The sequence below is a fragment of the Acanthochromis polyacanthus genome, chromosome 17 (assembly GCF_021347895.1).
Source record: "Acanthochromis polyacanthus isolate Apoly-LR-REF ecotype Palm Island chromosome 17, KAUST_Apoly_ChrSc, whole genome shotgun sequence".
Lineage (NCBI taxonomy): Eukaryota > Metazoa > Chordata > Actinopteri > Pomacentridae > Acanthochromis > Acanthochromis polyacanthus.
In genome coordinates, this window is record NC_067129.1 from 33,393,892 (window position 1) to 33,411,789 (window position 17,898).

The window sequence follows — 17,898 nt, forward strand, 5'->3', positions numbered from 1 at the left end:
TTGCTTTCTCTCAATTTTTAAAGAAGTTTGAGCTTATACAAACACCGAACCTATTATTTACAGAGTATTTAGATCCACATTTTACTTTAATGTGTCACTTTGTGCTTGAATATTGTGTTTTTATTAACATTTCCAGCATAAATTCAGGCAGAAAAGACAATATTAGTGCATTGAGATTCACCAGAATGCGGGAAATTTCACATTAAAAAAAATAAAAAATGTATTCAATGCTACAACATAACACTGGCATTAAACACTCCATTTCTTATTGGTATTTTTGAAAGTTTTTGGACACCCATTATTCTGCAAAGAAGTGCAAATAAGTACCCCTTTTTGGCCCAGAGTAAACAGAAGTCCATGAGGATTATAAATAGTGAAAATATCAGTTGATTCCAGCACTGTCCTGAACCATTTGTGATATAAGCAGTACGAGGTGAAATATTACCAAGATTAAGCTCAGCTATTCAGCTTAAATATCCCCCAAACGGTAAGTGAGGCCATTGTTTTATAAATCCTTTTAACTGCACCAAAACAAGCCAAAATTTCACCTTTTTTGTTTCTGGATTATAATCAAAGTGACCTAATTGGGCAGAAAACGCGACAGCCGTGCAGCTCTGGTTGAGATAGACGAGCACAGCCAAAGTGTCGCCTCATATGCTGTCATTTCTGTATTTCAGGCTCTGCTTGCCATCCGCCGAGTGCTGCTGGCCCAACACACAGCGTTTCCCGTGTCAGGTGCTGATCTGTATGAGGAACTACTGAGCTCGACAGCCATCCTCTCCACTGGAAATCCCAGGTAAAGACGATTCTGCACACACAGCAGAGCTCGCTGCATTGTCTTCCAGGGACCGGGGGATTTAACTGTGGGCTCGGCGCCACGAGAGCTTAAAGGAGGGCTCATCTCCAAAATCGAATATGTATTCCCAAGGACACATCCCCAGGGTTTTGTCAAGCTTGTTTACTCATATGGTGGCTTTTTCAGCGGTGCCATCAGATTAAAGTCTTTAATTTGGTTTGTGGTGGCAGCAATATTTTGTCTGCTCTGAGAGTCAAAGGGCATTAAATAAAGTTTTACACACTGTGCCAGATTCATTTGTGAACGGACAGTTTTCATTATGTCTTGCGATAGTTGCTCTACAGCTTCGGGGACCGGCACAGACGCTGCAGAACATGTAAAGTCAATAGCGTCATGCGATAACCAAAGATGTTTTTCGATCCGTTTTATCAAGCTCAAACCTTCATCTGCAATCAATGCTGAGATGCAAAGGTGCAAGTTTATGCGGGACACTAAGCAAACACAGAAATGCTGTCTAATGCAACAGCCCCACATTAAAAATGAGACCATCAGAAAGTAAAAAAACAAGATTCCTTCTGTTTTCACAGTTTGAAGCTCTAGTAAATGGTGTCATTTTGGTGTTTTTTTTAAATTTAGAGGTAGAATAAAGTTGTCTAATACAACATCCCACGTCAACAAAAACAAAAAACAAAAACTAGGATATATGCTGTTTTGTTTGATCTCTACATGTGTACAATCTCTACAATAACAGTACTCTTATCAGTGTTTCTATTCACCGAAAAATGTGTGCACAACCACTGATATTTATCTTAGCTTCACTTCACATTCATCTGTGAGCGGATGCTTTCATTATGTTTTGCAGTAGTTGCTCCTCCGCTCTGGAGACCAGCACAGACGCTGCATAAAGTAAAGTCAATAGCGTCATCCATTAACCAAAGATGTTTTTAGATCTGTTTTAGCAAACTTAAACCTTCATTCATAATCAATGTTGAGAGATGCGAGTTTGCACCTAGCAAACAAAGAAATGCCACCTAATGCAACAGCCTGACGTTAGAAATGAGACCGCTAGAATAAAGTTACTTATTATGTTATTTAGATTTTGGTAATTTTCCCAACAGAACTGCAAGGACCATCAGGAAAAAAGATTCCTTCTGTTTTCACATTTTAAATGTTGTAACTTTAGTGTTTTTTTTTTCAGTTTAGACATAGAACAATATTGTATAATTCAACATCCCTCCCAGAAATTGTACCTGTAATATTTAGTTTTCCACACACACTGGAATAAAGCAGTAAATATTGTTATAGTAGTTATTTGTAGAACTAGTACTCGTGTATTTTTTTAATTTTTTTTTATTTTTATACTACATTCCTTAAATGTTTGCACTGTCTTTGCTGTAACTGCAAATTTTCCCCCAGGTTGGGATGAATAATGGGTTAGCTTAGCTTAGCTTCACATTCATTTGTGAGCAGATGTTTTCATTATGTTTTGCAGTAGTTGCTCCTTTGGGGATCAGGACAGATGCTGCATGAAGTCAATAGCATCATGCGTTATCCAAAGATGTTTTTTGGTCTGTTTTATCAAACTAAAACCTTCATCTGCAATCAGTGTTGAGAAAGATGTAAGTTTGCACCGAGCAAAGCTTAGATTTGGTTCATTATCCCAACAGAACTGCATGGACCATCAGAAAGTTTAAAAAAACAAAACAAAACAGTGACTCTTCTGTTGTCACAGTTTAAGGCTCTAATAAATATTGTAATTTTGGTGTTTTTTTTCAATTTAGAGGTAGAATAATGTTGTCTAAGGCAACATCCCTCCCAGAAATTCTATCTGCAATATTTATTTTCCCACATACACTAGAATATATGCTGTTTCATTCATTCTCTACTTGCATACAATATGTGCAATAATAATACTCTATCAGTGTTTCTACCCACCAAAAAATCTGTGCAAAACCACTGATATTGATCCTATCTTGTCTTATTACATTCATCTGTGAGCGGATGCTTTCATTATGTTTTGCAAAGCGCGTTCATCAGCCGGCTCATTAATATTCATGTACGTCTCATTAATATTTACGGTAAGGGAAAGTGCCGTATCCGTAGGCCACAGGCTGCAGGTACGGGTCCGTATCTGTAGACACTACCTTTTGCAATAGTTGCTCTACAGCTTTGGAGACCAGTACAGACGCTGCATAAAGTAAAGTCAATAGCGTCATGCATTAACCAAAGATGTTTTTCGATCTGTGTTACCAAACTAAAACCTTTATCTGCAGTCAATGTTTTAAAAAATTCAATCCACATTGAACCGTGACGGTGGAATATGCATCAGGAGTTTGGCTGCCGTTGTTAAAAATACAGTGTGCAGAGTGTTTTGGAAATAGCTTCTTCTTGCACTGAAGGAACATTTTAGCTTTTGCTTGTTGTTCCATTTGGCTCGCATCTTAAAGTGGCCTCTGATATATCAACTGCTCGACTACTTTCCACTGAAACAGAAAAAAAGTAAAACACACCACTGACAAGTCCTTTAAGACGTTCTTGCGGTGCATCAGAAAATCAAAATTTAATGACTTGAAAGGAACCAGAAGTTCCCTCTGCGACCGGCGTGGCGTCGTGTTACAGCAGCGCTCACAATTAACCTGTAAAACTGAGACGCGGCAGAGCCCGAAATGTTGGCACCCAGGTTTGTGCTGGCAACACAAGATCCAGCAGCTGTCTGTCTGCAGTCACGGCGCCGAGAACAGTGGATAAATCTTCCACTTTGAGAGGGGAGACGTTCTTTAGCCAGGACATAAGACTCTTCTGGACAAATGTGTGAAATGGGCCGGTATAGTGTAATTTATGACGTGGTACCATTTCTGCAGTTAAACTCACTGTTTCGGCATAATTAATGACCACAGGTGTTTTTACTCTCTCCGTGGCTCTTTTTAAGTGGTTTTCATAAATTAGTTAGTGCTTTGGATTAGTGATATGAAACTGAATAGGCCATGTGGGTGAAGTCGCCGTGACTTGTGTGTGTCTTGGCTGCCCTCTACTGGTGGAGAGGTGAACTGATGGGTGAGGTTTCAGCTTGAACACTCAGTTAAGTGTGTGGATTCTGCAGAGAGAGGAATTAAACATGCGCTTATTTAAATGTAAGTTTATTGGTGACACCTAGAACTGCATGGACCATCAGAAAAACGACGATTCCTTCTGTCGTCACAGTTTGAGGCTCTACTAAACGGTGTAATTTTGGTGGTTTTTTATTTATTTTCTAAAGTTAAAGGTGAAGAGGTAAACTATTTGTAGATTCTGCAGATAGAGGAATTAAACATGCGCTTATTTAGATGCAAGTTTATTGTGGACACCTAGCAAAGAAAGAAATGCTGTCTAATGCAACAGCCTGACTTTAAACAGGAGACTGGTAGAATAAAGTGATTTTGATGGAATATCATGATTTTAAATTGGAATTTTGTTCATTTTCCCAACAGAACTGCATGGACCATCAGAAAAAAATAATAAACAATGATTCCTTCTGTTTTGGAGTAACTAAACATGGACTTATTTAGATACAAGTTTATTGAGAACATGCAGCAAACAAGGTAATACCGTCTAATATAACAGACCTCCCAGAAATTCTACCTGCCATTTATATTTTTCCACATACACTAAAATACCTGCTAATTTGTTAGTTCTCTAATTATGTACAATTTGTGCATTATAGTCAATCTGTGCAATAGTAATACTTAAAATCAGTGGTTGTGTTCTTTAGAAAAATCTGTGCAAAACCACTGATATGTGCAATAACAATTGTTATTGAAGTTATTTGTAGATCTAGTATTTTTAGTAGTAATTATTTTACTACTAAAATACTACTAGAAATAATACTACTTGTGCTTAGCTAATAAATGTTTGCACTGTCTTTGCCTCTGTAACACACAAATTTCTTTCACTGATGGATAAACAAAGGGTTATCTTACCTTTTAGGGGTAGTGGATTAAATGAGGCTTAAGTTTGAGGCAATTTGTGTGATGCTGCCAACTTCCTGATAGATCTCATAATAAATATGGTTGAAAAAATATTAGAAACGCTGCCTTGTTTGGCCTATAAATTACTGTAAATGTTGTTCAACACCTGTGCAAAATAGTAAACGCCAAAATAACCAACATTAAATTTTAGTTAGGTGTTCCTAATAAACTTGCAGTTGAATGTATAGTATAATATACAATAGATCAAAAGCTAAAAATATGAAGTAAAATTAACAAAGCAATAAAAGTTAAAATGAAACATCCTACATTGTGCTGTTTTAGTGATTTGCTTATATAACTACAGTTAGTTGTAAAGGATAAAGTCTGTGTTGTTGTAACTTTATCGATGTAAAAAAGTAGTAAATTAGATTGACTAAATATTAGAACCACTTCTTTGCTCAGCCTCCTAATTATTATCATATAATTAAATTACCACCTGTCAAACAACAAAGTAGGTTTTTACTACAGAATAGCTTATTGAGCTGCATTAGTTTTAGCTAGGTGTTGCTAATAAGCTAGCATACAACTTAATATGTGCTGTTGAACTAATTTCGAGAAAGCAAATAAAGTTTATATGCAATTTTGAATGGCAAAACCCCAAAAAAGTTGTTAAATTTTAAATATAACTACACAAATAAAAGTAAAACATACAACAGCCCTGCTCTAAATCCTGCTTCATGCTATTTTAGTGATTCAACTATGGCTACTTCTGAGGCTAAAGTTTGTGTTGCAGTAACTGTAATATTATAAGTAATAAATATGATAATAATACATGAGGTACAGAAAATAGTAGAAACAGCTCTCTATTCAGCATCTTAATTACTAGATAACTAAATAAAAAAAGTTGGACTTATTGCAGAAATGTTTCAATGAACAGCACTGTTACTTAGGTAGGTGTTGCTAATAAATTAGCATCTGACTGTGTAATACATGCCGATGAGCTAGTTTCCAGATATCAAATAACGTTTTAATGAGAAATATTAACAACTAAAAATAGTAGTTAATTTCCAAGTATAGCTCTACAAATGTAATAAATAAAGGAATAAATATAACAGCCCTGCTCTAAATCCTACTTCATGCTATGCTAACTATGACTACTTCTGATCCTAAAATTTCTGTTGCTGTAATCTTACTGATATAAATAATAATTATAAATGAGGTACATAAAATATTAGAAACAGCTCTCTATTCACCATCTTTATTTCTTGATAACTGAAAACCTGTCCAAAAAAGTTTCAGAAAGTTGGACTTATTTCAGACGTGTTTCATTTAGCCAGGTGTTTCTAATAAATTAGCATTTGACTGCAACATGTACTGATGAGCTTATTTCCAGAAATAAAAAAAAGCAATTACAAATGGCAAAAGCTAAAAATAAAACAGTTATTAAATTTCAAACATGACTATACAATTAAAATAATAAAACAGCCCTGCTCTCAATCCTACACCATGCTATGCTAACTATGACTAATTCTGAGGCTAAAGTTTCTGTTGCTGTAATCTCATCGATGTAATAATAATGATAAATGGAGTACAGAAAATTTTAGAAATGGCTCTCTGTTCATCATCTTAATTACTTGATGACTGAATAGAAAACTGGCCTAGAAAAATTGCAGAAAGTTGGACTTATTGCAGAAATGTTTCACTACCCTGCATCATTGGCATCCCTGGCATTTCAGTGTAGAATATGTAATGGCGAGCTAACTTTGGAAATACAAATCATTTAATTGCATGCTATACAGCAAAACAGGTCAATTTAAAATTAAACTATAACAAATAAAAATGTAGAGATGCCGATTCCTGAAGTTTGTTGTAATGGAAACCTATTCATATCAAAAAATAACTAGATGCTCAACAGAAACTACAGCAAAAATGCCAAACATTTGCTTGTTCCAGGCACTTAAATGTAAAGAATTGTTGTGCTACTTATAGTATGGTATAACACTGAAATAAACACTTAGGACAACTTACTTCAACTACACATTATGTGTATGTGTTTGTCAAAGTTTATGGTCACCTGTTACCCTGCAAAAGACAAAACGGTGATGAAAAGTGCTGGATAAAGATATATTTTTTTATTTTTCTGACACAAAATAAACATACATCAATCAATATATGAAAATGAATGAATATAGTAGTTGGTTCCAGCACTATCTTGGCTATTCTGATTGTAAAAATAACCCATGACTTCACCATTGCAAGGTGATAAAAACAGTATGAGATGTGACATTACCATGTTTAGGCTCAAATAGTAAGCTATTAGAGGGGTAGCAAGATGGTTTCCTGAAATCAAATACCATTTAAATGCTCTTGTGAACTTCAGAGGCTTAAAACAGTAGTTAAATTTAAGAAAGACATGGACAAAAATGTAAAAAAAAAGCATCATTGAACTTCTGATTTTTGTACCCATGTGACCTCTGAGGTGGTTCTGACCGAGCATCAGTTGCATCAGGTCAGTTTTAATACAGACAGATACTGCCACTAAACATGAAGGATGCTTCCTAATTAGCATTTTCTGAAATAAAAGACTATTTTTGGTGTTTTTTGGGCTGAATTTAGAAGGGATAAAATGCATGGAAGAGCCTTATGTGCATGTAAGCTGTCGATGAACCCCCAGCCTTCTCCAAAATTAAGATAGAGTGAACCCCAAGCATAGAGTCCATCATTTATCATGTATCTGTCTAATGAGTGAGACTTGCCAAAAGTTTACATGTGACAGCAAGAGTGTGGAGTTCGGCTGCTCATATCTTCAAAATACAGTTAATACATGGATATTACTTTAAAAATACTCTATATTAGACATTATTGTGGTTGTAAGGCTGTCTGTGCTGCCATTGCCTGTGTGTTAATTAGCATATTCATACGTTTTGTCTGCCACAACCACCTCCAGAGTTGGTAGGGGGTTGTGATTCTCTGGCAATGATATTTTAGGGAATTTTTAGACCTTGATATGCAGAATATTTCCTGGCTAATGCCAAGTCTCATACTATTTTGCTCGGCTGATAAGCTGCACAGACAGAAGATCTCTGCTTGTGGTTCCTGCATCAGAATCGAGGAATTAGTTGTGGGAAATTATCTGTTGTAGCTGCTGTTTTTGTGTCTTTTAGCTCAGTTTGACAGAAGAATTCAGTCTTTGTCAGATCATGCAGATATTTGAGTGTATTTTCTTCAACTTACTCAGTGGAGGCACTTACCTTCCTTCGTGCACGGTGAATTAGAGGCTTATTGCTCTGAATTTAACGAGCTAATTGAAATAATAGAGCCTTTTTTTATTATATTTGTAATAAAAAAAAGAGTTCTGAGCTTCCCACAATAGTAGCTGCTTCATTAAATACCAACAGGGAGGCACGTCTTGGCAGGCCAAAAATAAATAAAACTCACATTTCAAAGTAATAATTGAAAAAAATGATAATGAATGATAAATGGTATTTACTTGTTTAGCCACTCAGAGTATCAGATAATATGCACAGAGCAAGGCAGAGAGAAAGGAGCAAAAAACTAAACAAACCTTATCAGATTTTTCTGGCTGCCACAGTAATTTTTCATACCAACAGGAGGGATGATAAGGGCTGATAATGGTTGGGAGGCTTTCGTCCGTTAGCGTGCGATGTAGCCTACAGAATATTTGTTGATGGCACAATCATATTAAGGCCCTGTGTGTAAACCGCTGTAGAGATGTTTTGGGGGTGATAAAATTTGGCATCAAATCAAGATAGTCACTTAAAACCTCATTGGAAGACTCTCTTCTGTCGGAGGCTCCTCATGAGGAATTTAGCCTCGAAGCTCAGCGTTAGCAGTTAGTTAATGAAGCAGAAAGAGACACAAGTATTACAGCCCCCTTAAGTAAGACGCTGCTAATTCCCGCTATTTGTTTAAGTTATTATTCCAGTTCTGGCTATGACCACAGGAAGAGAATATCTATCCACGGGAGTCTAAAAGTCATCCTTTACAGAAAAGCAGACAACAGAATCTGAGCCTCTCCTTATCTTTCACTAAGTTGAGGGCTTTCACAATGACTGCACAGCGCTCTGAGCTCACTGATGAGTGCAGCCCACGGGACATTTCTAGATCTGCGACTTTTCAAGGGCAATCACTTCCATGCCTCCGAGTCCTCGCAAGAACATGACCGGATGTTTCATCAACGGCGCAACCCTCTGTGCGCTGATGTCAGAGGAGGCAGCAGCGATGCAAATAAGTCCACTCCGAACAATTCTTCTCCTCACAATCGCGCCGTGGGTGGTGAGGGCCGCCGATCGGGCCCGCAGTGATGCTTAACCTTCAGGCTGGAGGACCTTGACTATGTAAATTTAACTGCACGTCTGTCACATCCGTCATTGCGAGTGGGATGATGAGATTCCACAAAGTCCACACATCGCCGGCCTGAATATCAGCGGCGGCGAATCGAAACGCCGCGATGCAGACGGAGCAGATGGATGGAACGTTAAAATGCAAGGCACAAGCACAAAAACGACGCTCCTTCCTCCACAGCGATGACAGAAATACTAGCATTTCAGTGGAATACAGAAAACATGCTGAAACTCATCAATGTTTAATGTTGCTTTGGTGCGTAAACAAAGTCCAAAATGAAGCAGACTGACTAAATAATCACTTGAATCTATGTAGAAATGTAACATTATAACAAGTTAGTTGTGTTGATTTGCAGCACAAACACAAGTCTCACGTACTGTTTGCATATTATCTGATCTTTTTTTTTAGACCCTTTTCTCCAGTATATTAAAAATACTTCCCAACAACGGAAGCCTTGCACTTTCTGCACCAGACCTTTGGGTTTCTGGTCTTTCTCCTGCTCTTGACTGCAGCCACAACTTTCAGGGCCCGCCAGCTATTTCTTAGCACTACATGATGATTAGCTGTAAGTTTAGGGAGGGTTTTTGTTTGGGTTTTTTTTCCGCATGCAGCCTTTCAATTTGTCAATATCGCAGTCAGTCATGTTCATTTAAGTGCAGAAGAAGTCAAGAAGAGTAATATTCAATCAATTGTAAAGCTCTGTTATATGATAAAATAACCAAACACTGAGTGGGCAGCAGAATTGACAAACGACACAAAACATCGACAGTAATGACGGATGGAGCACAGGTGTTGGAACTAGTGTTACTGTCGGGGCATTCCATCTCAAAGCTTCAAAATTTAGCCATCTCTGATTTACTTGACATTTTTACAGCACAATATATGAGATGTATCCAGTGTTTTCCTAGATGAATCTTTTTTCTCCCGACTGTTTTTGTTTTCGTTACTTGCCTGTGAAGTGTCTTTGAGTGCCCAGGAAAGTGCTCAACAGAAAAAAGGGGTATTATTATTATTACTTTTTTCAATTGCCATCAACCCACTTTCAACATGTTTTTTCACATATTGAAATTTGACGTTATGTTTGAACGATGATATCTCTGGAAATATTTAAATATTTAGACAAATGGAGATTAAAAACTTGGAATTTCTGGTTATTTCTGCTATCATATCGTGCCATTGATTCAGCACCTGCAATTCTGGACAAGCTGATTAAATCATCTGTAATTATGTATAAGTTGAAATATGGAAAGTCCCATCTTTTAGCTCACATTAATAAAAAGATTTTAGAATGTAGAAATTAGATGGTGGTCATTTCTTAACCATATATAATTGAATTTCACAATAATACAACACAAAACATATAGAGTACTTTAAATTCAAAATACTTGGTCACAAAACTGAAAAAAATAAGTTGTTTTTGTTGAAATTTGATAAATGATTGAGCAGGTATGACGAGCTGTACCACCGAAAACAATACCGCTCTATAGCCAGGTCCAAGAAGAACAGAATTCTCTAAAGTGGTTCTTCAAATGTAAGTAAGATGTATGGGCATGTTTTTAATTTTTAAGCTCTATTTTCTGGGCTGGAGAAAACAGAGTGAACAATTGAATTCATTTGCGTTTTGGAAGAGATGTTTTAGATTGAAGTCTTCACCAATTACTGCTGTAAATATATATTTACTGATCTTGAAGGCCAAGTTTATTCCAAATTTAATCCCATCAAACAGGCTGAAATCTTTAATATATTGTCATCCAAATATGGTCTCGAAATGGAAAATGTGAAAAAAAATGTGCTGAAAGTTGGTTGATAGGCAATTTTTTTTTTTAAATCTCGGAAAGTACTTGATAGATGAATATAGAAGTTCACAGATAGTGCTTTAAATGCCCACAGTGTATGATAAAACACTTTCAAACAGATTAGAGATGGTCCAGCAGAAGGCCCATGCTTATTATGTGTTGGTTTGTCCGCCTGTCTGTTTGTCCGTCAGCAACATTACTCAAAACGGATGAACGGATTTAGATGAAATTTTCAGGGAAGGTCAGAAATGACACAAGGACCAATTGACTTGATTTGGCAGTGATGCAGCTCAGAGTCTGGATCTACGAATTTTTTAAAGATTTTAGTCATCAGAAATGATACGACTGAGCAGCCTTACCAGAGGACTGCAGTGGAAGCTGGAATAACCCTGTAGTATTTCAAGCAAAAGTTGTGGACATCGGGATCAGCTGCAAGCACCTAGTTTGCATTTCCTTGGCAGAGCTGTTGTTCACAAACCGAAGTCATATCAAGGAACCACAGAAATGTTGCATGTTAGTGACAGCTGCTGGTGAAGCTTTCGTCCACTGTCATCTTTAAGCACATTTCCACCGTCACATCCAGCCCATGTTCGCTCAGTTCAATAGGAGGTTAATGGACCTCCGATGATTTACTGCTTAAGTTTCTTGCAGTGCGAAACATATAAAAAGAGCGGATACACTGGGCCGGAAGAGGTCACGTCTAAACGGCCTTGGGTGTATGAAGGTGGAACTTGGGGAAGATTTACCTGAGCAGCAGCAAAGAACCCATAACAAGACTGACAAGGCTGTAAATCTTCAGCACACAGACCTTTCGATGCTCCCGGAGAATAAAGACGATTCAAGTATTATCTCTGACTGTTGCTGCAGGACTTTCAGACATTTGCATGTTTCTTCTACTTTCAGCTGGCAGTTTATTGTAATTGTCCTCCGTGTAGAACACTGGAAGAAACAGATAAAGTAATAAAAAAAAAGAGGACGGTGTTAAAGATGGCAGATACAGATGATTTATATCAGAGTGTCAAAAGACCTTGAGAACGGTAATTTTGCAGAGCCTTTAAACTCGCTTTTGTCTTGGCTATTGCCTTGTCTTGTTGCAATGGTTGAAGCTAGAAAAGTCAAATCAACACTGCTATCTAGAAAAACCGCTGCAGGCCCTAGTTCAGTACAGTATAGTAGACAATTGTGGTTAAACACTGCTGTATATTTTTGATGTTTCCTATTCATTCTGCTGGGTAACCATTTATATGTGGACAGAATTTCATAGTAAGCCAAAAAAAAAATTTGTTATTTAGATGTTTCAGTTTAGATTTAGCAGAACTTGTGTGTCAGAAAATCCAACTCCTCATGCATTATTCTCTCAGATGTATATATATCTTTATAATCTGTATAAAATGTTGGCAGAACGTAATGATTTAGAGGTCAATATTTTTCTTTTGGGGTCTACTAGAGCAAGTTTGCATGTATCCTCTGAACCGTTTTCGTACCTTTGTATACATTGTTTGTTGTCAGTATAATATTTTATTCATAACTCAGCATATTCCATTTTTCATTCAGCTATTTTAACGACCACATGGCTGCTGCTGCTGTTGTACAGTTGTTGCTGCCATTCCATGTGCAGCTCCTCTACATGTCTTGAACTGCCCCTACGGGATGAATACAGTTTTTTGAATATGTGTTATTTTTCTCACACTGAACATTTCTGCTGCGTCTCTTCTGAAAGAAAGACTCTGTTTTAACTTTACGATCCCCTCCCCTGAAATCCCAGTCTGCTCTGATTGAGCAACTGGTTAGAAAAAAGCGAGCAGACGTTGGTTAATTACTGTAAATGTTATGTGTTAAAAAAGTTGTGTCAAACTGCGAGGAAACGGCTTTTTTTGTGTTCGAAAGTGTGCCGAGCCAGCTACTAGTCAGGTGTTACACAAATATGTTACACGGTGATGTCAACAAGTCGTGGAAACAAAGCCTGGACTTTAAACGAGGCATTTCAGGCAGGTAAGAATTCTGCTGTCTGTGGAATAGAATAACGTTTCCCACAGAAAAGACTTCTTACATGCATAGAAACTGCTGTAGCACACTGAAAGAAATGGGGGAAAAAACCCACAAAGAATAATATGAGCTCTTTAAGAAGTGACTATTGAAGGTTCTCTGTGGAGTTCTGACCTCGACTTAGCGCTCCAGAGTTGTTTTTCTACCACTTGGTTTCTTGTTTTGTGCCAACAAATTCCTCCCACGTGGGGTCACATTGGATTTCATTTGATGGAGGTCGCTTGTAGCTCGCCCTTTGCTTTTATACGAGTTAATAAAACTGACCAAACTTCTGCCATAAACTGTTTTATACTTGCACAGTGACCTCAAGCAAGAGGCACTTGTACAGTGATGGCAGCGTTATTGTGTGTCTCTAATATGTCTGTGTGAAATGTCCTAAACTTGTGTTGATGAACTGTATTGTGATGGTGTAAAATGTTTTGTAATTGACATAAAAGACTGTGGGAAATCTACATTCTGTTTAAATTTGGATTTAAATTTAATCAAATTTGAATTGGCTCTATAGATCCTCAGTACTATTAGATGTGCCACAACTAAAAACTTGTATACTCATTAAGGCCAACATGCAAACCCACCCTTCAAAAATGTTTCTGGTATCTGCAAATTTATTCAGATTTAACTGGAAAGATACAGCCAGTGGTCGAGCTTAATAAGAAACAATCCCACACCTACTGAAATCACCAACTGGCCAAACATGTTAAGGATAGTCTGGTTTGTGTTGTGCTTACCCAGCTGCAGTTTCTGTTGGCTCTGCGTTTGCACTTGGACTTAATGGTTTATTACATGGGATGGCAGTTGTGAGTAATGAATTGCGCCTTGTTTCTTGCAGCTTAGATAAACTGCTGGATTCTGGCTTGTATACTGGAGAGATAACGGAGCTGTCAGGAGGCCCAGGAAGTGGCAAATCTCAGGTGAACATTTCCTAGCTTCCCCCTCTCCATCACTGATAATTTCAGCCTCATAAATTCTCCCTTTTTAGAATTCCCTCTTCTCCTGTAGAATAAGAAATGCGCTCGGGCTGAAATGATACTTCTCTGAGTTATTGTTTAACCAACACAAATTGTCCGTGCTGTCTCTTAACTATTCCCCGCACGCTCTCCGTGCCTTCCAGGTGTGCTTTGGGGTTGCGGTGCACATTTCTTACCAGCTGAAACAGAGTGTGGTTTATATCGACACAACAGGAGGGCTGACTGCCGGCCGCCTGCTCGAAATGCTGCAGACTGAAACAAGCAACACAGAAGAGCAGGTGAGATGACAGAAATCTAAACTATCAGAGGTGTCAAAGTCTTTTTAGTTCAGGATCCATAGAGCTAATAAGCTCTGAAGTGGACCAGTGAAATCATAGCACAGTAACCTACAAATAACTCATTTTTCTCTTTGTTTTAGTACAAAAAAGTACATTCTGAAAATGCTCACAATTAGTGAACTGTCTTTTTAATGAAACATGATGAAGAACCTGAAATTTCTCAAGAAAAATGCACTCCAGGCCAAAAGTGTGGAACCAAGATCATAGTTTCATTGTTGTACTTTGTAAACAAATAAACATTATATGAAGAGTCACACATCAGAATAGATTTTTACTATAATTATCAGGTATTTGTTTCTTACTGTAGTAGTTGTAGAGATCTGGACACAGTTGAGATGTATTGGGATTTTGTCTGCACACTCTTAAAAGCCAAAGATCTAAAGTGAATAATGCATTGTTTTTTGTTGTTGTTTTTTTTTACTTCTGCACTGAAGTTGATTCTTGTGAATCTTCTTAACACTAAAACTTAAGCCCTTCCTTTTTCTTGTTACAATTTATTCAGCAAATGTCTGGTAACGTCAATGTATACCTGAAGCTAAATTAGAGGGAAATGGTGCACATCAATGAAAGCAAAGTCTGCAGTAAATGCATCCCAGAATCTATAGAATTCGTGCTGGTTTTTAAGAGAGGCATTCTGAACAGAAACTTGAAGTTGCTTCCAAACTTTTGGCCTGAACTGTAATGCGAACTTTTATCGGTATTATGCCTCAGTTTATCATTTACACATTACGCCTATCAGATCACAGGATGTATCTGAAGCAGCATTTTCCATTCAGTAGCTTTACTCACTGTGTAATTTGCTCCCAAAACTTGACATCTTTTTTACTCTTTGCAAAGTCCTCCCTGAGGCCGGATTGGACCCTCTGGTGGGCCGGCTTTGGCCCGTGAGCCGTAGGTTTGACACCCCTAATCTTCAAAAAACTCTGAAGTTAGAAACCTTCACATGAGTTTAAGAGTGGAGGAGGAATGCTGATGGTTTTCTTGAGAGGTCGTTGAACAGCTGTCCATTTGTTTTACTGTTTGTTGTTTACCTGTGCATCGTGTCTGTTTTATATCACTTTAAAATCTTGTTTTCCTGTTACCTTGGCCAGGTCTCCCTTATAAAACAGATTTCTAATCTCAGTGGGACTTCCTGGTTGAATAACGATAAATATGTTTGACACCCCTGTACTACATGATGTGATTTTAAATGATTTGAAACAAGAACTATTAACCTTACAGATGGCAGCTCTACAGAGGATCCAAATCTTCCGTTTGTTTGACGTCTACTCTTTGCTCGACTGTCTGTACGGCCTTCGCAGTGGCGGCCTTCAGCAGGTTTGTTGTGTTTTCATTGTCTTTTGCATAAAATACACTCGAAATCTTGCGAGAGTCCTTGAAAAACCTTTGATTTTGGGCAATCTGATTTTGTCACATTTGGCATTAGGCGTCTGTTGGCGGCGGCTCTGTCAAGGCGGTGATCGTGGACTCGGTGTCTGCCGTTATCTCTCCGCTACTGGGAGGCAAACACAATGAAGGTGATATCTCTTTCTGCTAAGTCCGTCATAGTCAATCATACCTGAGTCTGTGTTTACACCTGCAGCCACAAATCCGTAAAATAAATATCACAACAGGGTTCCAAGCACGACATCCGAGCTGCATCCAATCACAACCACGTGTAAAAATAACACCGGAATATTTGCTCAAACCCACTGCAGATACATTAGGAGCTCAGATATAAGTAGACTTGTTTCTAATAACTGTGAATCTGCTTAAACTGGAGGCTGACCTTTTGAGAGTCAACATAACTGAAGCTTTTAATCCAAGAGCACTTTGTTCAACTTTACTTCCAACAGTTGGTTTGTAGAAGGTTTCAAAACTGTATTCTAATTAAACAGTTACTCAGAGAAGCAGGATGCAAATCAACGGTTGATCTAAAATACAAATGAATGAACGCAACAACATAACTCAAGCTTACAATGTCCAAAAAGAGAGCTAATTATATATTTTTTGTTGGTGAAAGCTACAGACACTTTAAAGAAACTCCACTTGTGTATGCAGAGCAACCAGCAACTCATTTATTCATGAATAAATCAACACCTGACCGGCTCCAGCGGGAGATCAGAGGAGTTTGTTTACAGAAAAATGCAGTTATTTTCCAATGGAGGGTTCTCGTTTTCTCCACAGCAGAGCAGGTCCAGTGGAATACAAAAAGCAAAGCGAATAAAACATAACACGAAAACACAATGGAGACAGCATTGTGGCAAAATCAATTCAGACTTTCTCCAAACTGGAGGAAAAAGACAAAGAATGGGCTCAGTTTGGTAGAAGATATTGTAGATGATGGATGGATGGATGGATAATGAAAGTATTGTACAAATAAACATGCAATAAATGTGCAAATCGTGCTGGTCGAAGAAACAAGGGGCAAAAATTGCTGATATTTACAATAAAGATGCAAAATTGTTGGCATTTTTTGGGTCATTTTCTGACCTTTTGGGGTGGATGCTGATGTCAGTATATCAGCTGATGTACTTTATATACATTACATTAGAGCAGTCTTTAAAAAGGAAAGCGTCATGGTCATTGTTTTTTTAACTTTCCAGCAGCATAAACACAATCACAAAGAAATAAGCAGCTTACAGTGCTGCAGACAGAGCTGACAGTGTTGACAATGGAGTCTGAGCTGCTCTACTAGAAAAACTGTGTGATGACACTGTTTGCTAACTACCCCAAACACCTTATTGTGTGTTCTGTTCTTTAACGAAACTAGATAGACATTGTACATATGGCACAATCAGTCAGTCTTGGCTGATTAAAGTGGCTGCCTTGGATCACATTTGATCATTCTGAGCAGACAGTACACACTGAACATCACAGAACATGAAGATGCTACCTGTTGCTGCTGGACAACAGGTAAAAATTTGGGGAATCTCTTCAGTTAAAGCACAGAGCAATATTTGGAGGTCATGAATCTGATAATTGAAGCAGGTTTTTTGGCACATTAGAAAGAAGATCAGATACACTTTATTGATCCCACATTGGGGAAAGTTCACCATTACAGCAGCTCCAAGGAGAAAAAAGAAGCATAAAGGCAGTACAGAATAAATCAGAAACACAGATGTGCCAAAATTAGGCAGAAAACAAGCGGTAAGTACTATTTTGCCTGCTCTGTTTCAAGTCAAGACACTGAACTGCAGTTTAATTCCCTTTGAGCAGCGCATGTGTTGCATATTTTATACTTTCCAGTTAGCCTTATATCATGAAGTAGTTTCTTTGCATACTAACTGCAACTTCTCGCAAACAAAACTACACTATAAATTTTGTATGTACTTGAATCTAAAGTACAGTGTGTATGTAGTAATGAGATGAGACTCAGATGAGCAGACATGCTAGCAGCTCTGTGGAAGAACTACATGGCCTGACGTTAGCATGCAGTGGTTTAGCAATTAGCAGGCAAAGTAACCATATCTAGTCGCTTAGCTTTGCTTGTTAGCATACAAATATTTGCTAATTAACGCTAGAGTAAGTCGATGTTTTGCGGGTATTTGGTTATAACTATTGGAAAAACAGATATTTTGACCTGCCGATTGAGCTACAAGGTGTCTGTTAATCCTGCAGCCTGACGAAAATGTGGTTAAAAAACTAAATCAGTCAACCATAACT

At 37.8% G+C, this 17,898-nt stretch overlaps 1 protein-coding gene across 1 annotated transcript in view; it reads left to right on the forward strand.

Moving 5' to 3' along the window:
* rad51d (RAD51 paralog D) overlaps positions 1–17,898 on the forward strand; it is a 35,634-nt gene that overhangs the window by 11,658 nt on the left and 6,078 nt on the right. The window contains exons 3-7 of the mRNA XM_022189118.2: positions 678–796; positions 13,777–13,858; positions 14,059–14,193; positions 15,475–15,570; positions 15,680–15,770. Of these exons, the coding sequence (XP_022044810.1) occupies positions 678–796; positions 13,777–13,858; positions 14,059–14,193; positions 15,475–15,570; positions 15,680–15,770 (523 nt within the window). The remainder of the gene's footprint in view (positions 1–677; positions 797–13,776; positions 13,859–14,058; positions 14,194–15,474; positions 15,571–15,679; positions 15,771–17,898) is intronic.